Source organism: Cornus florida, unplaced genomic scaffold, assembly GCF_030987335.1.
Source record: "Cornus florida cultivar Cherokee Brave unplaced genomic scaffold, ASM3098733v1 CherokeeBrave_3.0.0_Hap2_Chr02, whole genome shotgun sequence".
In the NCBI taxonomy this organism is placed as follows: Eukaryota; Viridiplantae; Streptophyta; class Magnoliopsida; order Cornales; family Cornaceae; genus Cornus; species Cornus florida.
Window position 1 is genome coordinate 32,297,153 of NW_026775572.1, and position 22,950 is coordinate 32,320,102.

The following is a 22,950-nucleotide window of genomic DNA, read 5'->3' on the forward strand; positions in this document are numbered from 1 at the left end:
GATTATCAGAGGTAGAGAGACAGAGATGTAGAACTGATATGTGAATTGATATATATTGAATTGATATTCATGACAATGATACAAAGTAGGTATAAATAGGCTAACATCAAACGGCTAGTAAATCACTATTACAACAGCTATAATATAATGTAATTATGGTAGCATATAATATAATCTAATTATCTTAACAATATATATAGTTAGTTTATCTATGACTCTATTCTATATTGTTACAGTGCTATATATTTTATTATTATTTTTCCATTCCCTTTGACGATTTCCATGCTTTATGTGCAAGACATGTGAATTTTATTTCCTCCGGACAAATCCTATTTACATACTGCTATTTTATGCCATATAAACTCTTTTTTGTTATTGAAATCCTATTTTCATAGTAATTTGATCTATCCGATTATTCGAATCAATAAATATTTGTCTTAATTGTGTGTGTAATATCAAAACGCAGCTATTTGAGTAATTGTTGTCATAGTTATATATACAAACATATAGGTAACATACATTGGTTTCAGACACCCTTGATTGATGGTTCATGTCATGTGTCTTAAATTCTTAATAGCTCCTCCATAAGCCGTTTTTTCCCTACTCCATAAGCAGTTTAGTGGGGTTCGTAGGAACCTCAAAGCTATAAATGCTGAGTACAGAAGATATATAGAAAAACGAAATAAAAATGATAGGTTTATTTGTTACCAACCTCTCAAATGTGTTTGATATCTCTCATGCATCATAGGAGGAGTGTGAAGTGCTTTTCTGTCATTCATTTTGTATTTGTTACACAGCCTGTGATCCCATATATATTCTTAAGATGACGGTCCCTGAACACATGTCACTCTCAGCCACAACTTTATCTTCATTTCATCTTTGTCTTCTTTTCCATGGGAGTTGGTTTCATCTTTGAGTTCTTTTATTTTGGATAAACTCTCATCATGACATGTATTTAATTTTCTTCCAACAATAATGTTTTCAGTCAAGTTAGATGTATTTATCACAAAGAGTTATTTATTTTTAATTTTTTTGCTGCTGTACTAAAAGTCAAACTGTACATTGAAACAATTACTTTGTATTGTTTTTAATTATCAATCTATATGTTTTTTTGAAGGAGAAATTTTATTTTATTTTATAATAATTCCTAATTTTATTTTTTCTTTGTTTTTTTTGTCTACAGCTAGGTTGGTCAATTGCTATTGGTGCTGACGATATATATTGTTTTCAACATTATCAGTAAGGAGCTAGGTTAGAAATTTAGAATTAGAATTTCTATTATTGTTATTATTATTATTTTTTTTTGTATAGTTGTGTGTTGTGAATACTTGTCTTGCAAATCTTGAGAAAGTCTTGTGTAGGTGCGTGGAAAAGAACTTGGTCCTCAATTGGGAAAAGTGCCATTTTATGGTGACCCGTCGAATTGTGTTGGGTCACATCATCTCATCTTAAGGAATTCAGGTTGACAAAGCCAAAATTGATGTCATTGCCAAATTACCAACTCCAAAAACGGTGAAAGACATCCGATCATTCCTAGGCCATGTCGGCTTTTATAGGAGATTCATTCAAAATTTTAGCCTTATTACAAAGCCTAATCTCCTAGCCAAGGATGTTCAATTTGAATGGAGTGCTAAATTTGAAGAAGCTTTTTTGTCAAACTCAAATTGAATGGAGTGTGTCGAGATTATTGAAGATTTCTTGCGGTGTGAGGGTTACCTCTTTACCTGATGGCTTGATGCTGTTCAGGCTGCTGTCGGAGATCGAGGCTAAAAGAGTGTTGAAGGATGGGAAGAAAAGATGGGGGGAGGCAATTTTATACATCAATCATTGGTGCTTTAGGGTGGGTTGCTCAGGGCTGTGGAAAAAGTGTAAGAAAAGGAGAATTCACATTCTAGGGTTACCATTGCATCTTTGGTGTCGGAAATTGTTTGAAGCTATTGGTGATCTTTGTGGAGGGTTCCGTGATGTTGAGGCCTATGAGTGGTGTGACACAAACAAAGTTGTTGTAGTCGCTGATGGTGGTCAGATTCCGGAGTTTGTCATTGTCGAAGATGATTGGGTCGCCTTTAAGATTGCTCTGATGGAAGAGATTGCCCCATCCCTGGTGGTGAAGCCCGAATCTCTGATTGAGAGGGATAAAAGCTTATTGATTTCAGAGGAGGAGTGGATCCGTGGTAATTGCGGTCGGCGTGGCTCCAGTACGGCGAAGAACAGTTACGTAGGTTCAAAGGCAGGACCGGCCGCCTTGGGGCCCATAGGGGATGGAAAAAAAATAAATTCAAAATAAAGTTAGGGCAAGTCAGCCTGCTTCGACACTCCGCAGGGCGCAGCCTCACCTATCGCCTTAGGTGACAAGGTATGTTCATCCTCTCTCTCCTTTTGCATGAATCGATCTTTTATATATGTTTCTTTCTTTCGTTCATCTCATCATTTGATTTGTTCTAACTTTGGTTTCGTTTGATTCGGGCCTTTATCTTTGTTGCAATTGTGAAAAGTAGCTAGGGTTTTGTGTATGTGTGATGGCTATAAAAAGCTGAATGAATATATTATTGTTCTCTTAGTATTTTAATAAATGTGAGCCTTTCTACACGTGTCTTTCATGGCGATCCAGTCCATGATCTATGGCAGGTAATTTTTTTTTTTCCCTCTCCCCAAGTCCACTCCACTCTCACAACAGCAGCAACCATACCCCTTTTCCTCATAATTTTTTGCATTTTCAAATTCAATCCCACGAAAATTAAGGATCCCTTCTAGTGGGTTGAGGTAATAATTAACTTTTTCAATCTCTAAATTATGCTCATACTTAAAAGTGCCAAATTAAGGGTTTTATTATTATTTTATTATTTTTTATTTTATATGAAGATACATACCACCATTATTGATGTTATTTGAAGTTGGCTCAGCTAGAATTTTAGTTAATAATACTGTCAAATCACTTGCCATCAGAATGCACAAACACATGGAAATCAAGAGCAGGCTTTAACAAAACAAAAGTTAATGGTTTTTTCTATTAATTTGCACAGCTCTTCTGAAGCAATGATCAATCAATCACTGCGGGTAATTGGCTCCCAACAAAAACACACACAAAGTGTAGTGTAGTTAATATAAAGAGTGAAAGACAAAACTATATATGATAGTGGATGCCACATATAACCTAAAAGTCCCACTACTTCTTTAGTACTACAAGTTCAGCCTCCTATATATATATGTATATATAGTCACCTCATCTCCACATATTTTTGTCATCTGTAATCATCAAATTTTAGTAGTTATATAAACAATGAATGTAAAATAAGCTGCAGTTTTCTGTTCTCTAGTAAACTGTTCTCTTCATTTTTTATTTTGTGCCTGTGAAAATTTCGCACTCTTTAATTGATAAATTTATTGTTATTAGTTAGCTGTCTTATGCACCCTGCACACACGCACAATTATTTATTGGCGGTGATAAAAATTTATAGTTATTAGTTAGTTGTCTTAAGCACACTGCACAGATGCACAATTATTTATTGGTGGTGATAGATTTATACTTATTAGTTAGTTGTCTCATGCACATTGTACAGGCGCACAATTATTTGTTGGTGGTGATAAATTTATAGTCATTAGTTAGTTGTCTTATGTACAATGCACATGGGCACAATTATATTAGCTATGGAATTTGAAAATATCGTGTTAAAATTTCGCACTCTTATAATTCTTTTTTGCGTGTGAAACTCAATGGCCTCACATTTGAAAGTTCGCCTAGGGCCTCTCAAAATATTTGGAATCTCAGGGCTGGCCCTGCCCATATCTTTCAGTTTCCATCGCTCGCTGCTCCAGTTCGGGTTCACCGTTCGCAAGCTTCAGCCGCTGGCCCGCTGTCTCTCAACTCTCTTGCCCCCCTTTCTCTCTGCAACTGCTAACTTGTATGTATGGGTTTTGTTTTAAATTTTTTTCTAAATCAACTAATCAAGGTCTGTAATTCTCGTTAGCAATGGATATGGGCAATCCGGTGCGCTTGAGTAATAACCAGTGGGAATATCTTAATCTGGAGGCTGTGGTGGGGGACGGGCATGAGATGGGTTAGGAGTCCACTCGTATGCGAGCTTGGCATAGGTCTTCCTCGACGATCTGAGAACGCCGGCGATGGAGTTAGTGACAATCTTCAAAACTTTTTGTTGCGATGAAGGTATGTTCCTATACAACCTGTTGTTCCTTTCTTGCCAAATGATGTAGATCAGTACTGTGAGTGCAAGTTTGCAAAGCTGAATTCTAGGGCTTTTGTTAACCCAGTGATGGCTTGCCCAGGTTATGAATTGTGGCCGGTGCAGATTTTCTAGCCCCAATTCATTGAAATAAGCCCAATTTGATTCAACTCGTGCCAACTTTAAACTTAATTCACCAATTCTAATTCAAAGAAGGCAAAGACAACCTGATTCAATTCAGTAGAGGCTGTGTATATATATATATCTATCTTTCAAAAATTCAGTAGAGCCAATATTGATTTTTCCTATTTGTGAAACCAGAAAAAAATCACCTTACAAAGACATTTAAAAAGCAAATTAGAAGTAGACTTGTCATGTACACGTATGTAATCGAACACACACCAAATCATGTACACATACGTAATTGAACACAAACCAGATTGTGTTTGTTTATATATATATCCATGTAAGTGACTAAGTGTTGATTATATATATAGAGAGAGAGGTTGTGATGCTTTCCTAGAATATATATGATTTCCTTAAATAATAGAGAAGCTAAAAATCAGAACACGGGAGTAACATAAATCATCCAGATACCATATTACGAACAAACATATTTCCTTAAGCAATTTATTACATAAGCATTCTCACTTCAATATTACAGGATTTTGTTACATTTCTAACGAAGTTCTCTACCTTCATTAAACTATAGCATTCAGTTCTCTACCTTCATTAAACTATAGCTTCTGAATGTGTTTTTATTTATTTTTTTGGGTCAAGTCCTATAATTTAATAGATACCATCGCAATTTAACACGGCCTTTGAATGTGGTTATCTGGGTGATTAACTTCTGCTGCTGTGATGACTTTAGGATACTTAAAGGAATTACGAATTATATCCTGAGCCAACTTCATGATTTGGGGTTTGTGTGTTAATTAATGGGTTTGTGTACCAATCACTTAATTCCCATCCAGGTATCACATATTTCACTCTGGATCAGTCCAACAAGTCCGCTAAAACCATGTGCATATGGTAGTTCATAGACTGTGAGTTGAAACTAGGAAATTAATATGTGCATGTAAAAAAGATGTTCAAGGAAAGCATTCTTATGATATTCAAAGAAACTTAAAATGACAATGTAAGAAGAGGGATGGGGTGATTTGGTAACATACCGACAGTGGCCGATTCGGATGTCCGGTAACCTAAGGAATTGCTTTTGCTGAATTGTATATTGTGGTTTGGCCAATTCCATCTCCCAAGAACACAACACTTTTCTTCTCCTTACCCACATGTACTTCTTCATTGTAAATTCCTCGCTTGATGTAAATGGTGTATGTGATTGAACTCGAATTGGGTATTGCAGAAACAGCTCCTGAGATGGTGCTATAGTTTCCACTCCCATCCTTTGACACCACAATTGTGGTGTTATCACTTGAAACAAAAATTGGAATGGCAAGAAACCAAAGGAAACGACGTAAACTCTGAGCCATTTTGAAGATTGATACAAGTTGTACACACTTACGATGCATACTTTCATCAAGCTTTATCAATCTTCAAAATGGCTGAGAGTTTACTTCATTTCTGTTGGTTTCTTGCCATTCCAATTTTTGTTTCAAGTGATTACACCACAATTGTGGTGTCAAAGGATGGAGTGGAAACTATAGCACCATCTCAGGAGCTGTTTCTGCAATACCCAATTCGAGTTCAATCACATACACCATTTACATCAAGCGAGGAATTTACAATGAAGAAGTACATGTGGGTAGGGAGAAGAAAAGTGTTGTGTTCTTGGGAGATGGAATTGGCCAAACCATAATATAAAATTCAGCAAAAGCAATTCCTCAGGTTACCGGACATCCGAATCGGCCATTGTCGGTATGTTACCAAATCATCCCATCCCTCTTTTTACATCATCATTTTAAGTTTCTTTGAATATCAATTGAATGCTTTCCTTGAATATCTTTTTACATGCACATATTAATTTCCTAGTTTCAACTCATGGCCTATGAACTACCATATGAACATGGTTTTAGCAGACTTGTTGGACTGATCCAGAGTGAAATATGTGATATCTGGATGGGAAGTGATTGGTACACAAACCCATTAATTAACACACCCAAACCCCATATATACCATGAGGTTGGCTTAGGATATAATTCGTAATTTTTTGAAGTATCCTAAAGTCATCACAGCAACAGAAGCTAATCACCCTGATAACCACATTCAAAGGCCGTGTTAAATTGCAATGGTTTAAATTATAGGACTTGATCATGTAGTTTAGCTTTTGACCCAAAAAAATAAATAAAAACACATTCAGAAGCTATAGTTTAATGAAGGTAAAGAACTGAATGCCATAGTTTAATGAAGGTAGAGAACTTCGCTAGAAATGTAACAGAATCCTGTAATATTGAAGTGAGAATGCTTGTGTAATAAATTGCTTAAGACCGTACATGTAGCTTCTACCCTCTCCATTGAATGGCTAGCAGTACTTGTAATAAATTGCTCAAGACATAGGTTGTTACATATAACTTTAATCGTCTCCGTTAAATGGCCATCAATGCTTCATTTTCTATTGCAAAGTGTAGGTAAAGAAAGAATGTGAGGACATAATAGAGGAATATGCTATTAGTTTCGTTACTACCAAATGAGGGTTGGATTAATTTTTTTTAGGGAGGATCCAAATATTTCTGAGGGTAATTAAAAGTTACACACTAGTGACCATCAGTCTTCCAAGTAAACAAGTTGTCTATAAGAGAAATATACAAACAAATTTCAATGTAAATGTTGTATTTCAAATGTTAAGTTCATCATCTTTTAGTTTACTACTCTTTATTCATAATCTCTCTCTTTTTTTTTGCTTCTTATTTGATCTCATTTAGATAACTATTCCCTGATGAAAACAATATATGAATAATCAGAATTATATTCGTGGTCCATGTCATAATTTTGCCAGAAGACCGTCACAAGAGCTACCACTAAAGCTACAATTTATTCAGAAAGAAGTAGACCAACCATAGTTTGTGTTTGACAAATAGAATCCGTAAGGTGAGGTGCTTGATTAAGCTGTTTTTTCATATGACATCACAAGTTCACATTCTCTGCAGCTAGTATTCATCCAAAAAGCATTAAAATAAATAGTTGCCCAGGGCAAAAGCAAAACCTTACAGCTACACACTGCAAAAAAAATACCATGTCCAATATAACAAAATACAAAGCCCAGTACAGGAAGAGACGTCTCACGCGATTTTGGATTACTCTTTGAAATTCTAATAACTATATATAATGGACTTCTTTAAATTTTCAGTTGTAACTAGGGTAAGAGAATCATCCAAGCTAGTAGGAGGTTCTGTATGATTTTCAATATGACAATAGCTTGATCTGGGTGCTGATACCGAGTGAAATAGTGCAAAATTGTCGAGTAGGGAAACATTTAGCAAAGGCAAGAGAGATGTTTAGCTACCTTACATAATATTGTGACATTGCATTTGATCTGAAAGAAATGTGATTAATTGATGTAATGTTTCACTTACTTATTAGACACAGTGCACTGTAGAATCAAAATCCATCTGACACAATGTGTATATTGTTTACATGCTGGTATAAAATCAGTACATTTTGTAGCAAAACACATCAGCTTTGTGAATTCTGCCGGAGTCAATACCAGACAGGCAGTTTCTATTAGAAGTGGAGGCTTCAATGATGCATACTACAGGTGTTCCTTCGATGGATACCAGAACACTTTGTATATGGTTTTGGTCAGAAAATTTTTCTATGAATGCAACATATATGGAACCGTAGACTTCATATTTGGTGACGCAACAATCATGTTTCAGAACTGCAACATGTATGGAAGAAATCCCGGCAATAAAGGAAAGCCAAGTTTTGTAACTGCTGATTCGCGAGATAAAGCGATGGGACACAGTGGAATAGTAATTCAGAATTGTACGATTACAGTGGCACCAAAGTTTGGACAATCGAATTCTTCCAGAGCATTTCTTGGACGCCCATGTAGAGAAGTATGCAAGAACGGTGGTGATGGAGTCTTTCCTAGGAGATATCGTAAAACCTGCAGGCTAGTCACCGTGGGGTAACAACTCCAGATTGGATCATTTGTCCTATATTGAATATAACAACAGGGGTTCGGGAGCTGCAACCAGTGGCCGGGTAAAATGGCCAGGTTTTCAAATTATAACCAACTCTACCCAAATCCTACGATTTACTGCTAAAAACTTCATTGGTTACCTTCAATTGGTATACCATTCATTGGGGGACTTATTGGAGGTTAAAACTAATGTAATTAAAATTATTTGAATAATAAATGATGTGGATAGAAAGGAAAAGTGAATTGTCCTACCAACTTGGTAGGACAATTCACTTTTCCTTTCTATCCACATCATTCATTATTCATGTAATTTTAATTACATTAGTTTTAACCTCCAATAAGTCCTGGAATGAATGTAACCAATCACTTGCATTGATGAAGTTTTTAGCAGTAAATCGTAGGATTTGGGTAGAGTTGGTTATAATTTGAAAAGCTGGCCATTTTACCCGGCCACTGGCTGCAGCTCCCGGACCCCTGTTGTTATATTCAATATAGGACAAATAATCCAATCTGGAGCTGTTACGGTGTTAACCCCACGGTGACCAGCCGACAGGTTTTACGATATCTCCTAGGAAAGACTCCATCACCACCGTTCTTGCAAACTCTCTACATGGGCGTCCAAGAAATGCTCTGGAAGAATTCGATTCTCCGAACTCTGGTGCCGCTGTAATGGTACAATTCTGAATTACTATTCCACTGTGTCCAATCGCTTTATCCCGCGAATCAGTTGTTACAACAATTGGCTTTCCTTTATTGCCGGGATTTCTGCCATACATGTTGCAGTTCTGAAACATGATGGTTGCATCACCAAATATGAAGTCTACGGTACCATATATGCTGCATTCATAGAAAAAATTTCTGTCCAAAACCATATACGAAGTGTCCTGGTATCCTTCAAAGGAACACCTGTTGTATGCATCATTGGAGCCTCCACTTTTAATAGCAACTGCCTGTCTGGTATCGACTCCGGCAGAATTCACAAAGCTGATGTGTTTTGCTACAAAATGTACTGCTTTTATACCTGCATGTAAACAATATACACATTGTGTCAGATGGATTTTGAGTCTGCAGTGCACTGAGTCTAACAACTAAGTGAAACATTACATCAATTAATCACATTACATCATGTATATGTTAATGATCTTATTTTTAAATCAACGAATGAGAAATTGTGCAAAGAAGTTTGAAAATTAGAATGATAGGTAAACTTAGTTGCTTCTTTGGATCGAATACCATCTAAGTACCATTAAAAGAATTTATATACTCGTATTAGGTAGTTTAGATTTAGGATTATGGTATCCTAGGTATACCTGTTTTAATTTTGCTAGATGCAAAGTAGATAGTAGAGTACGAGTAGAGCTTGCTATATTCACTTGTCTCTTAGACTAGCTAATATATTAGGTTCCATTTAGAGGAGAATTAGGTGTGACTATGATGTGTGACACAAATCAAGTAGTATTATGTGTAAATATGTGGTTGATAGTTACAAATACGTGAATGTTTGTAAAGTAATATATCTTGTTTTGATTAATGTGTAATTAAGTGTACTTATACATAATTATGTTATAATCTTTGTACTTATGTGCTCATTATTGATTAAAGTTTAAGTCTAGGATAACAATTGGCATCAATTAGGTGAGTTTAGGAATTACCAGGATTGATGATCTTAGTTAATCAATTGGTTGACTGATTGTTTAGTTTTAGGTGCTTTTGTGTGAATTTTGATGATTACATGTGTGTTGTTGATTGGGTTTAATTTTGGGAGAATTAGTGAGTAACATAGGCTAAAAATTGGAATTTTAGAATGCCTTAAGACGTCTACTCATTTTCCTCATGATGTCTGCCTCTTCAGCAAATTGCAAGACGCTGAGAGCAGGTTTCTGGAATTCTATCCACTAGATGTATACTCTAGTAATAATTTCAAAATCAAAATTTGACTCCACAGAGTTAAATTATTCACCATATAAATTTTTATTCAGGCTGTTTACTGACCATTAGGCAGTTTACCGAACCTTGGTGCTTTGAAGACACCTTGCTGAATAAGCTTGGTCGAAGACATTATTGGGAGTTAAACCTTCCAAAAAAAATGCAATGGTTGCTGACATTCTTCATAATGGTATGCGGGCTGTTCCTCCTTCTACAGTGCAAATTCAACAATTGAGAAACTTTCTTCTGTCTGTTTGGCTGTGGCCTTCTATGGCTGTGACGTGGAATTCTGGCTCTTTCTCTTTGAAAAGTGCATGGAATGCACTTAGGGTGCATCATAATAAAGTTTTTTGGCATGATCTTTGCTGGAATGGTAGCAGGCCAAGGGTTTCAACTACTACTTGCCTAATTCTTTGTAACAAAGTGTTCTTTCTAACTTGCAGAGGAGGGGTTTATGCGTGCTTCCATTCTGCCATAACTGCAGGGCTGGTGGTGATGATATTGATCTCTTATTTGTATCCTGCTCTTGTGTCAAGAGTATTTGGAACTGGTTCTCATGTCTCCTGGATTTGCAGCTACCTAATTGTGTTTGCTTGCCCAAAAAACGAGTTGTTTAGTACTACTTTCCACTCTAATGGCTTGAAAGATAAGAGTTGCTAGATGAATATTTTCTACAGCTCTATATCATATAATGTGTTTGGATTGAGAGAAATAATAGGATTTATGGAGGACTTACAAGGTCTTTTTCATCGATTGTTCAGGTTATTTGGTGGGAGGTGCTGGATTTGTCCCCTTTGAGAGTTCAAGATGCACTTGATCTGTTTGGTGCTTCATTTGTTACTCTGTTTCTCTTTTCATCAAGAGGTTTTGACCTTCCTTTAGTTCTTTTGTCCTAAAGTTGTAATCCGAAGGTATGTCTTTGCTTATTATACCCATGTACGTTATTTGTTCATATCTATAACAATAATGATAATAAATTTTTTAATTTTTTTTTTACAATTGACCTTTACAAAAGAATAGGATTAAAGAAGAATAATTTTTGGTATAGCCCAATTAGATGCATGGTCAAGCTACAACCAGGTGTTTAGGTTAAAATTAGCAAATTTCTTAGTGTATGGGCATATTATGCATAGGTACATTTTAAAGAAACAGTTTGAATCATTACCAAAACCGGAACTTATCTTCTCAAAACCCTTAACTGAGATGGTTTCCTTTCTGAAAATCTCTGGAATAGAGTGACAGAACGAGTCGGCCCAGGAGTTGAACAAAGAAAGCAACGTTCCTGGCCATGTCGAGCCGACCCAGAAAACCGATCCCTGCAACAACTACCGATCTCTTCTTGGCCACTCACCCTTCTCCCGTTCTTTGATTGAATGGAGTAGGACGGTGGACGATCTTTGTTTTGGGTTTCTCTATTTTCTATACTTTATTTCCATTTTTATTTTATTATATTTTAATTTTTAGTTGAACCAGTTACGGCAATTACCAAAGAAATTATAATTCCTTCGGTAATATGAGCAGGGCTTGAGAAATAAATAAAAAAATATATGTTCTCGGATACTAATTTTTTTTTAAGGTGGAAGAAGTACCATAACCTACGAATTATTATGGGCAAAATGGTTGAGCCTCACTCCACCTATTTCAAGTATGAAAGGGTCACTAGGAAGATGAACACTGACGCAACAACATTGGGTTCAAGTGTCTCTAGACTCTATACTAACTTTTATTTATAAGTAATTTTGATACAGAATAATTCTAAAATTGCCCCCATTGAAAACTAAAAATTCACAAATCCCTTTAACATATATATATATATATATATATATATATTTAGAATAAGAATGTTGGATTGTGAAGGCTCAGAGTCGGCTCCAAAGACAACGGAAACAATCCAACCGCCGGATTACGAATCCGTTAGTTAGTCTTTCCCTAGGCCTGCTGATCCTTAAACACATCATGACTGGACAGATAAAAGATAATGCTTAAATGCAGAAGCAAACAAGCCACATATATATATATGTGTATATATATATATATGTATGGGTCAAGTGTAGAAAACACTCTTAAAATTTGTTTATAGAGCATATCACCCCTTACGTATAAAAAATACCCTTAAAGTTTCAACTTGGTGCAAATACGTTACTCTGAGAAATTTAAACCCTAAATTGACTAAATTACTCTTACTGAATCATTTTATAAAATATATAAAAATAAATAATTTTGTAAAACGCCTAAAAAGAACACTATTGGAGGATGCTCCTCCGTGCAAAATATACCCATAAAGTTTCAATTCGGTGCAAATAATTCTTTCTGACAAATTTAAACCATAAGTTAATTAAATTTCCCTTATTGAACAATTTTATAAGATATATAATTTTGTAAAATGATCGAAAAGGACAATATTGGAGGATGTCGGCAATGGACAAGTAAAGATGAAAATAGAAAATAAATATGAAAATATAGTGCAAACTAAAGAAAATAATTTTGTTCCAAACTCAGAAAACCAGTGCACACTGATATTGGGAATTTTTTTATTTTTTTAATAGTGTTGGTACAAAAAATAAAAAATAAAATAAAGGAAGAAAAAAAATAGTCGAAAACAGTAATTGAAATCTCAAAAAATTGAAATATTTGTTCTACAAATTTTCAAAGTTTTTTTTAAAAAAAAAAAGTTTAGAGATATATATAGAGAAAAAAGTTTCAAAAAAAAAAAAATATATAATGTAATGTGCAAATAACACTCATATACTATGATGTTAGTAGCATATATACCCTCTTGGGTATTTTTGGATGAGTAAAAGGGCAAAATGAATATTACATCACTAATTTTTGTGAGATTTCTAATTGAGGGGTATTTTTGCACAATGTGAAAAAATTAGGGTATTTTTTGCACATTATTTTAAATAAAGGATAAAAATATTGCGAAAACATACTTTTAAGAGTATTTTCTGCATTTGTCCTGTATATAAATAATGAACCAGCCTAAGACAGCCATGTCAACAAAACCGACATGCAACGAAAAACCTAATAGCAAGGGGAACCAGGGGAAGCAGAGGATACCAAAGCCCCAAATGACTCTAATTATCTTATTTTTAACTTGTATGAAAAGATAAACGTTACCCTCTCTCTCCAAATTTACAAAAAAATTAGAAGAATTTCACAAATTTATGAAATTCTGAAAATACACATATTTCGTTGTAAAATTTTTAAAATATAAAATGATTAATGATCTCTTGTTCACCATGTGAGTAAGAAAATTTCTTTATACCATATAGATATGATTTAAGTGTAAAAATGATAATTACCAAAAAAAAAAATTACATAACAATATTTGGTCACCATATGGTATAGTGTCTATACTTGGTATGGATAAATTTTTTGTTCATGATCAAATGTTGTGTAGCTTAGTGGTATTTCTTCACTTTTTAAAGTAAAAGATTAAAGGCTTCCTAGGAGAAAGAATGGGTTTGTGAGTGTGTTTTTTGCCTTAAAAATAAAAAATATTTACTCATGGGTGAGCAAAAGATCAAATAAATGTCTATTTATTTTATTAAATATTAAAAAAATTTATTTGAAATTTGTGTATTATCAAATTTTATATTGCAATTCATGGAAATTTTATAAAGCTATACATTTGTAATACAGTGTTTGGATCAGTAACCCTCGAGGGTTTGGATTACATTTTAAAAAAAACATAGATAGAAGATAGATGTAAATTAAAATAAGAGTGGGCTATAGTATTTTCTCTTTAAAAATATTTATGCTATGTTACCAATTTTATGTTTTCAAATATAACATTAAGATAATTTATAACCCCTAAAATACTGACCGATTTACAAGTCCTAAAACACTCCACTCTTAAATTATCTAGGATTACTTCTTGTTATTTTTATTATTCCTAGTTATTTATTATTATTATTATGAAAAATGATTCAGTACCCCAAAGTCAAATGTATATAGACTGTTTTATGTGGATTAAAATAATGTCATCTTGACGTTATCATCATTCCACACATGAAAACATAAATAGGAAATTGAGTAGATTAAAACAAGTTGAGAATTGTTACAATTATTTATTTTATTTTTTTCGTGCGAATTCATAAATAACAAGAATTTTTAGTCAATAATAAATAAGAGTAGGGTCTTTCTTTTCAAAAAATTTCAAACAAGTTTTAAGTTTGACTGGCCTATGGATGGAACCAAATGAAGGACAACATTTACATTGAAATTTTTAGAGAGAAAAACTTAGAGAGAGGGAATTGATACGAGACAAATATAAAGAGAGATGATTGTGAGTGAGAGAATTTTAGAGAGGGAAATGAGTTGAGTGCAATATAGAATGTGTTGTGTGTTTATTATGTGATGGGTGAAATATGGGTTGAATATGGTTAACTTTGACCCTCAAATTAAGTTGTTAAAAATTACCCAATCCATCTTGACCCTCAAACTAAATATGGTTTACCCATAACCATTAAAAAGCGGATGAATATGAACAAGTTGATAGTTTTTGACTCATTTTGCCACCCCTAACATAGATACACAAACAAATATGAATGTGGCATAGATACACAAACAAATATGAATGTGGCATTCAAAAATATATTGTTGACAAAGTTTTATGACTAAAAGCGAACACATTTCTTTTTTCAATAAAGTAAATAAAGCAGGTTAAATAATAAAGTTGAAATAATAATAATTTTTGATTTGATAATCACTTAGACAAGCTCGTCACAATCATCATTGTATCAACAGCGAACCTAAAGAGCATAGTGCTCTTGTGGAACAAGGCTTGTGTTACGGGATTGGGACCTTGACAAGCCCCCTGACAGCTATGGGATGCTGTCAGCTTGCACCGGGGGTGCCAGTGGCATTTTCGTAAATATGGCGAAAAAGTGAAGCTTGGAGTTTTAGCTCGGGATCTTTATGGGAGGTACCTTGAGTCCATAGAAAATGGTTGGCGCAGACGGCACTCAATTTGGATGTCGTGCACTTTGAGACATTTATATGTGGGTGCAGATTAGTGGGCTTGGCACGAGCTAAGTTCACAAGGTTGGCTCAGGTGTTGCTTAAAGCATGGACCACACAAGTCATGGACGTGTGGCATAGTCAAGTCAGGGACATGGGCATAAGGCAGTGGGCGTAGGCAAGGCTCAACGTGCAAGGTTGGCTCAGGGGACTCAGACATGGCTTATGATTACAGAAGATGGCTAAATGGGCTCAGGTGGTTGGGGGAAGTTACACTTCCCACTAAGCGGGCTTAGTTGGTTGCGGGGAAGTTACTAACACTTCCCACTAAGCAGGCTCAGTTGGTTGGAGAGAAGTTACTAACACTTCCCACTAAGCGGGCTCAGTTGGTTGGGGAAAGTTACACTTCCCACTAAGTGGGCTCAGTTGGTTGGGGGAAGTTACTAATACTTCCCACTAGTGTGCTGAGTAATTTCCCAACTTCCCACTTATATGCATATATTATGAGGAGTGGGGGTGTGCTGAGTAACTTTCCATGCATGTGGTGCAGATCTGAGGGGACAACACACAGGTGGTTAAAGTCGGTTTTCTTCCATTATGCTGATATATAGAAGGTGGCAGATAATGTGTAACTTCTTGTGGACAAGTGGCATGAGCAGAGCGTGCCAACAAGCTAGTAGTTGGGCTTGTCAACTACATATGTAGTGTTGACACACTTAGTGGATGCCAACATGACCCTAGGTGGATGGGGGTGTCATCAAACACTTTAGTTGGCAGTTGTGGGCGGTTTTGAGAGTTTGCCTATATATTGCTAATGTGGGTTCTGTAGAAAAGGGCAGATTGAGAGTGAGACACAGAGTTGTGTTGTGAGAGACTCTTGTATGCTTCTGCAGGTTGAGGCCTTTCCTTGTACTATTTTGTGAATAATAGTAAAAGGTTAGAAGCCTTATGCTTTTGTAAATTCGTGAGTATTATTGTTTTTATATTCTTGCAACTATACTTGTGTGTTTTAGGCAGCAAGTGTGAGTTGGCTGAGCTAAGTTAGAAATTTAGAGAAAAGTTGTTCATATTTCTGGCTTAGTGCCATCACAGGGTACTAGATTCGTGTTCAGAACTTAGCGCCAGTGTCGTTGTAGTAGCCACAAGTAGCAACTACATCGGTAAACGATACGAGACGCCCATATCTCCCCTGATCAAAATATTTTGAAGAATATATTTATTTTAAAAATATTTTCATTTAATGTACATTCCATCATTCTGGATCCTTTGGTAAGAAAAATTAAAGTTGGGATTAACATTACAGGTCATTTTTATAATAAATAATTCAAGTTTTTCTATTTATGAAAGGACCATTTCATTCAGAAAATAATTTTTTTTTTAAAAAAAGCACATTTAAAAAAAAAAAAAAAAAATTGTCATGTTTTAAGTTCAAAAATTACTTTCACGTCACTTTCCACTGTTGTCACTATTGCTGTAGTCACCTTTCACCAACACCACCTCTGCCACCACACCGTCGTTGCCACCAATATCACCGAAGCCAACTTTCTCCATCGCCACGACCACCGCCACCGCTTTCCACCGCTGGCACCTTCACAAAATATGGATGAAATGAGTGATTACAGTGTTTAGAGAGTTTTTTGAATCATTACTTTGATGGATGAAATGAGTGATTACAGTGTTTGCTAAGTATATATTATGCAGATGTCTACTTAACAAAATATGGGCCACATAACCAGACCTAGAAAGAGAAAAACCAGCACTACAATTCCATCCCAAAACAAACAAACACCAAAATAAATGAAACTAATTAAGGGGTGGCCAATGACACCCCGCGACAGCTCGAGTCATGCCAATTCCCTCCCATTCACGGGCTCACAACTTTTGGTTCCTAATATATAGCTCACTATATCACATGGTTGTGGAATTTATTTTTTATTTATTTATTTTTTTCCTTTCTTTCTTTCTTTCTTCGGAAGGTAAGCTTCTATATTGAATAAAGGCAAAATGTACAAGGCCAAAGCCCAAACAAAAACAGAGGCCTAATATTTAGCCCAATCTCAAACCAGATTGGCAAGCCAATTAAAACAAGGGCTAGACATACAGCCCAACCCTAGAATAACAAAATTAGGCTAAAACAAGGGTAAGCTACACTAAGACAAAATTAGGCTAAAATAACAAAAAACCCTAGACTAATGTTGTCTCAGCCAACTCAACATCCGGTGGTTCCATTCGACGAGGCAGCGCCTCACAGAGATAAATCCGGCTCCGGCAGAGGCCTGATGACAGACTGCTGCAGATCCCAATCCAGAACAATTCGACGAGCCGAGGCTGTGTCCTTGAATCGAGCAGAGATCAAGTGATGCTTCACCAAATCCATGCTACGATTCAGAACCGTAGTCTGAGAGCTCCTTTGGTTTTTAAAAGCCCGATTATCGCGTTCATTCCATTTCTGATTAACAGTTGTGGATAGTACTATTTTATTGATCGAATTTTGCAGGTTCCGAGATCTCCAGTGTTGAATTCTCCCCAATTGAGGTGAGATACTCGAATTCTTAATTTGTACTGCATGAAACCCCAAATTGGATTCGTGAAAGAACATGAGAAGAACAAATGGTCATGTGATTCCTCAATTGATTGACAGAGGCGACAAAGTCTTGAACCAGAAAATGATTGCATGCATCTGCGATCGTAAGTGGGAAGACACTTTTGAACTGCAAGCCAAAGTGAAAACCTACACCGAGGGATGGAGACTGAATTCCATACCAAGTGATGCCACTCTTTGGGCAAAAAATGTGGGGCAAGCCAGTCCACAGTGTGCCAAAGTGAGAACTTCCCAGTGGAGGAGGGGATCCAGACGATGGTATCAGTGGATAAGGAAGGTGGATCAACATTCAGCAGGTCTGGGAATGGGTGAGTTCCTTATGAAATCTGCAAGGACACGAAGCCAATTATCCTCCCAAAAAAAGGTTTATCCACCACACCCAACCTTCATTTTTACCATTGACCTTGCTGCTCCCCTAAGCTGAAGCAGTCTTTTCCAACAGCTAAAAGATAACTGCTGAATGTTGATGGTCCAAAAGCATCTCCCTTTGATAAGCTGCGTTCGAACCCACTGAACCCAGATATTGTCACTTTGAGAAGAGAGGAGCGTCCAAATATGTTTCAAACAGGCTGCACTATTAGCAATTTCCAGGTTTTTGAACCCAAGCCCTCCACAACTCTTAGGGTGTGTTTGGATAAATAGGGGAGAAAAGAAAAGAAAGGATAGTATTAGTTAGGAGAGAAAAGAAAAGAAAAGAAAGGATAGTAATAATTTATATTCGTGTTTGGATAGATAGGGGAGAAAAGAAAAGAAAGAATAGTTATTCTTGTTTGGATAATATAGAAGAGAGAAAAAAAAAAAAAGGATAGTGACTAAATTACTATCTTACCCTTACAGGTCATTAAAATTAAATGATACATATTATGTAATTAAATGTGTTTCTTTGATGGATTATATTCAAATAAATAAATCCACCAAATAAATCCAAACTCATCTCAAGCTTCAATCCAACCTCAAATCAATCTAATTCAATTCATACTCTCCATAATAATAATATTATTTTTTCATTCTTTTTTGTTATTATTGATTGATTGATTTATTTTTTCTTTTCTCATTAGTAGTATGTATTATTGAAAGAGGTTTGTTTGAATTTAGATTTATATTTAGATTTATATATATATATACCAACAAAGAGTCTCTGACCAAGATTCATATCGCATTTGGGTGACTTCAAACTCCATAACTTCAGGCGACAAATTCTTATCAACAACCCATCAAAATGTCACAAAACATAGGTTGTGACTTATTTGGTCATTCCTTTGGTATTTTTTTAATATAATTTATAAAATGTCTAGTAAGGGCATTTTAGTCAAACACTCCTTACACAAATTGAAACTTTAAATTTTTTTTTGGCAATTCAGGAGTGATACGCACTGCATGCATACTTTAAGGGTATTTTCTACACTTGACCTGCTATCATATAAAATGGATTTTTTTTATTATAGGCAGAAATTTAAATATAAAGCAAAATATGATGCAAATAGAACATATCTATAAAAAAATTTAGCCACTTCAAAAGAACTACATTATAGAGATAGAACTGTATAGGCGACGGTTCACATACTACAAGTATTGAAAGTTAAGGAATTTCAGAAGCCTGCTCAGTCTATCATCTGCAAGTCTATAGACTATAGTATATGACATATTCACAAAAACAGTCTCGCAATATATGTACATATTCACAAAAACAGTCTCGCGGTATATGATCTAGAAACACTACTCAATGCATAGCAGTAACCAAAACAGTCTCATAGTATATGATATAAAAAATAAAATAAAAAAAGCTAATGCATAGCCACCAGAATGGATCTCACAAAATGCTTCCACCACATAACAGAGACACCAGTAGTGAAAAAAAAATAAAGTAACCCATATCAAGCATTCCATAATAGATAACAAGCACACAAAAAAATAAAATTACCTATATCAAGCATTCCAAAATAGATAACGCGTTATAATGTCTCATATAAGTAAAACAAACATACGGTTTCAAAGTTAATATCCCAAAAGCTTCATAGCAATAACTAAACATAATATAACTAAACGTAGAAATAGTAGAAAGTTCCACCAAAAGACATCCCCAAAAGACAATATAACTAAAACCATAGTCAATGTCTAGAAGCACGTGACATCAATTTCTCCAAGAGTTGCTTGCGATGATTAAATGGACAACCAAGAAATTGTGTCACTCTATCAGGATGGTCATGCGTAGTCAAAAAAATGAAAGCGTCAACAATTGCATGCTCCTCTATTCCAATTGCTGCCAACTCCTTAAAGATATCTTCTTCATATTTTCCCTTTTGGTTGCACTTCTCATAAAGATTGTTGAATGTTTTCTGAAGTTCATTTCCCTCTTTAAGAAGTTCATTTCCCTCTTTAAGAGATTCAGCAACACCGCTCACTACTCCAATCATTAGGTTGTCTTGATTAGTAGTCGAGGATTTCCTTTTTCTTTTTCCTTTTGAAGAAGAAGTGGAATGGGAAGGTACACTTGAAGGTGTTTCAGGAGACATCATATTCATATATTCAAACTCAGTATCCAAAAAACCCGTATTATCCAAACTTGCTTCATTCCGTGACACCAAGTGATCAATACCATAAATGCTATCCATAGGATCATCATTATGAGTTGGCACCCATTCATTACTCCTCTCACTAGCACTTGCTGTTGATTCATTATTCTTCTCCTTATCATTTGCTGACCATTTAGCCATCCTCTCCTTAGCAGTTAGGGCATTAAACCCCCTTGCCCTATCCTTGCCAAATAAATCCAGCAACTTATCATAATTAGAAATCGTAGCAGTCTTCCATTTCTCAGCAGCTGGTTTTGCCTGTTGGCAAAACATAAAAGAGAAAAAATAAATATATTATCATTATTTCAAAATGAAAATAAATAAATAAATAAATAAATTATGTATCTCTTAATAGTAAAATAATAATAATAATAATAATAATCACAATTAGAGAACCAACCGCAGTCAAATCAGCCCAAACTTCAGGTTCAGCGTTCCACATTTTTGTTTCTTGACTCCAAGCAAACCCACTCAAACCATTTTTGAACAAGTCCAAACACTCGTTAAAACGAGTCTTGGTTGTTTTTAATCGATTCTTCACTTTAGCTTTGTTGATATCAATTCCGAGTTTTTGTTTCAATTCCTCAACAATTTCATGATAAGCTCTTGTTGTGAATGTCCCATCATGCATATTTCCCTTGAGATATTGATTATGTAATGCATCCACAAATATATCATCCATTTGTGCATTCCAATCCAATCTGTCCCTCTTCGACACACCACTTATGTTTGATTCTTTACTCATTCTTATATCTATATAATAACAAGTATAACACAAAGAAAGAGAAAAAAAAATAAAATGAAAATTAAAGACACATAAATAAATATATGCAAAGTAGGAATTTATAACAAATTATTAACATTCTACATCTTCAAATCAAAACAAGCACTCTAACATAAAAAGACGTTAAGTTTTTTCAAGCAAATAAACATTTGAAATATCACATTTGATTAGCTACATAGTCATGCCACATATGGGAAGTTATTGAATCTCTCAAGTATTCCCCCAAACTATGATCTTCATTTCTCTCAACTGGACCAGCCTCTTCATTTCGAGTTTCATTCAACAGCTCCCGGTCTACTTCATTAATAAGGCTTTCATCAGGATCCATGCCCATTAAATAGTTGTGTATGATGCAACATGCTAAAATAATATCAACTTGAGTATTAACATCATATGTTGGTTCAGTACTGCTTCCTATGATAGGAAATCGTTTCTTCAACACACCAAAAATTCTCTCAATAATATTGCGTAGTGATGCATGTCGAAGGTTGAATAACTCTCAAGGATTCTCCGGTCGACGTGAGGACCATTCTTTTAAATGGTAGCGCACACCTCTATAAGGCGTGATAAGTCCAGCCTTCAATGGGTATCCCGCATCAACAAGATAATATTTCCCTATTAAGCACAATAATAATTAATATTGGCTTCATATTAATAATTTTTTAGTTAATATTAACAAAATTTACCTTCAGGAAGTTTTAGTTTATCTCCATTTCTTTCTAGTGCACTAGCCATAACTCTTGAATCTGAAGCGGTACCTTCCCATCCAGGTAAGACATAGGTAAACTTCATGTCAAATGAACAAGCAGCTAACACATTTATTGTTGGATAATTCTTCCTGCCACGATATCTTGGTGCATCTTCGTTAGGTACTCTCACACGAACGTGTGTTCCATCAATTGCCCCAATGCAATTCTAAGATAAATTATTTTATAAAAATTTGCATGTAATAGTTGGTGAGAAAAGAAAAATGGAAGTATTAAGGGGTACAAGTAATAATCACGTTTACCTTAAAATATGGATGAAACCTATCGTTATTGAGTATTTCTGGGGGGACGTCCGATCCATTAGGTTGCTTGAGGAACTGTCCTTCCAAGGATATTATTGCTTTTAACACACTATGAAAATGACGGCTTATGGTTTCACCAGAGCGATAAAAGAAAAATGACATTGTCCGATTCCTCACATTGTGTGATATAATGTGAAGAAACCTGGCAACTTGCTCTTCAACACTTGTATGTCTTGTGGGTCGAAGACCACCATCTCTCATAAGCAGCTCACAAAAATTTTGAAAAGCTTCTGGTCCCATACAAGTAATGTTACGACATTTCACACTTACCCTAAGCTCGTTCATTATTTTATCCCGTGTTATTTGCCTTTCAATTTCTGATTGTGTAATAGGTTTATCTATATAGTTTCTATGTTTTCGACGCATAAACCAATACACGGCAATGGTAGTGACTAGAATTGCAATTTTACGTCGTCTTTGTTCCCACATTAAATGTAATTTTCGTATCTCATTTCGTTGTCTCTCCATCTAAAATTGTAAAATGCAAAATGATATATTAATCACCAAGAAAAAAAAAATTTGAAAGCAATTAAAATTGATGAATAATCTTAAATATGTTCAACTATACAATACTTGATGAAATAAAATTGATGAATAATCTTAAAATTGGTTGTAAGTTATGAAATCTTTTAAATTTTTCATAAAAATGGTTTTGTATTTGTGTTTAGAGCGAACTTGGAACATAATTTGAAGGTGATCGTTAATCTTAAATATGTTCAACTATACAATACTTGGACTGATACAGGAA

The 22,950-nt window shown here is 35.0% G+C and overlaps 3 protein-coding genes across 5 annotated transcripts; 1 reads left to right on the forward strand and 2 right to left on the reverse strand.

Moving 5' to 3' along the window:
- Nucleotides 1–1,320: 1,320 nt before the first annotated feature.
- Nucleotides 1,321–11,299, forward strand: LOC132294570 (uncharacterized). 3 transcript variants are annotated; one of them, XR_009478115.1, is made up of 3 exons: nt 1,321–2,356; nt 3,743–4,165; nt 10,971–11,299. XR_009478115.1 is itself a non-coding variant. In XM_059792476.1 (2 exons), exon 1 carries the CDS (start codon nt 1,610–1,612, stop codon nt 2,285–2,287), a length of 678 nt encoding a protein of 225 aa, XP_059648459.1. In that variant the 5' UTR covers nt 1,323–1,609; the 3' UTR covers nt 2,288–2,356; nt 10,971–11,299. The 3 variants fall into 3 exon arrangements, 1 of the variants encoding a protein (XP_059648459.1); XR_009478116.1 differs by having other exon boundaries at nt 1,323–2,356; nt 3,969–4,165; nt 10,971–11,298; XM_059792476.1 differs by lacking the exon at nt 3,743–4,165 and having other exon boundaries at nt 1,323–2,356.
- An 8,585-nt stretch (nt 11,300–19,884) lies between these two features.
- LOC132295993 (uncharacterized) lies at nt 19,885–21,094 on the reverse strand. Its single transcript, XM_059794250.1, has 2 exons — nt 20,750–21,094; nt 19,885–20,607 (listed from the first exon to the last, which is right to left on the reverse strand). The coding sequence occupies exons 1-2, from the start codon at nt 21,092–21,094 to the stop codon at nt 19,885–19,887; spliced, it is 1,068 nt and encodes a 355-aa protein (XP_059650233.1).
- Nucleotides 21,095–21,290: 196 nt separating this feature from the next.
- Nucleotides 21,291–22,487, reverse strand: LOC132295994 (uncharacterized). The gene is made up of 4 exons (XM_059794252.1): nt 22,143–22,487; nt 21,820–22,048; nt 21,686–21,748; nt 21,291–21,547 (listed from the first exon to the last, which is right to left on the reverse strand). The coding sequence occupies exons 1-4, from the start codon at nt 22,485–22,487 to the stop codon at nt 21,291–21,293; spliced, it is 894 nt and encodes a 297-aa protein (XP_059650235.1).
- Nucleotides 22,488–22,950: the final 463 nt, after the last annotated feature.

Coding starts and splice junctions, on each gene's coding strand:
- LOC132294570 (XM_059792476.1), top strand. CDS start 1,610: ATGTTCAATTTGAATGGAGTGCTAAATTTGAAGAAGCTTTTTTGTCAA.
- LOC132295993 (XM_059794250.1), bottom strand. CDS start 21,094: ATGAGTAAAGAATCAAACATAAGTGGTGTGTCGAAGAGGGACAGATTG. Junction 20,608..20,749: donor TTTGGGCTGATTTGACTGCG/GTTGGTTCTCTA, acceptor TTTTGCCAACAG/GCAAAACCAGCTGCTGAGAA.
- LOC132295994 (XM_059794252.1), bottom strand. CDS start 22,487: ATGAACGAGCTTAGGGTAAGTGTGAAATGTCGTAACATTACTTGTATG. Junction 22,049..22,142: donor GGTTTCATCCATATTTTAAG/GTAAACGTGATT, acceptor AATTTATCTTAG/AATTGCATTGGGGCAATTGA. Junction 21,548..21,685: donor ACTTATCACGCCTTATAGAG/GTGTGCGCTACC, acceptor TTCCTATCATAG/GAAGCAGTACTGAACCAACA.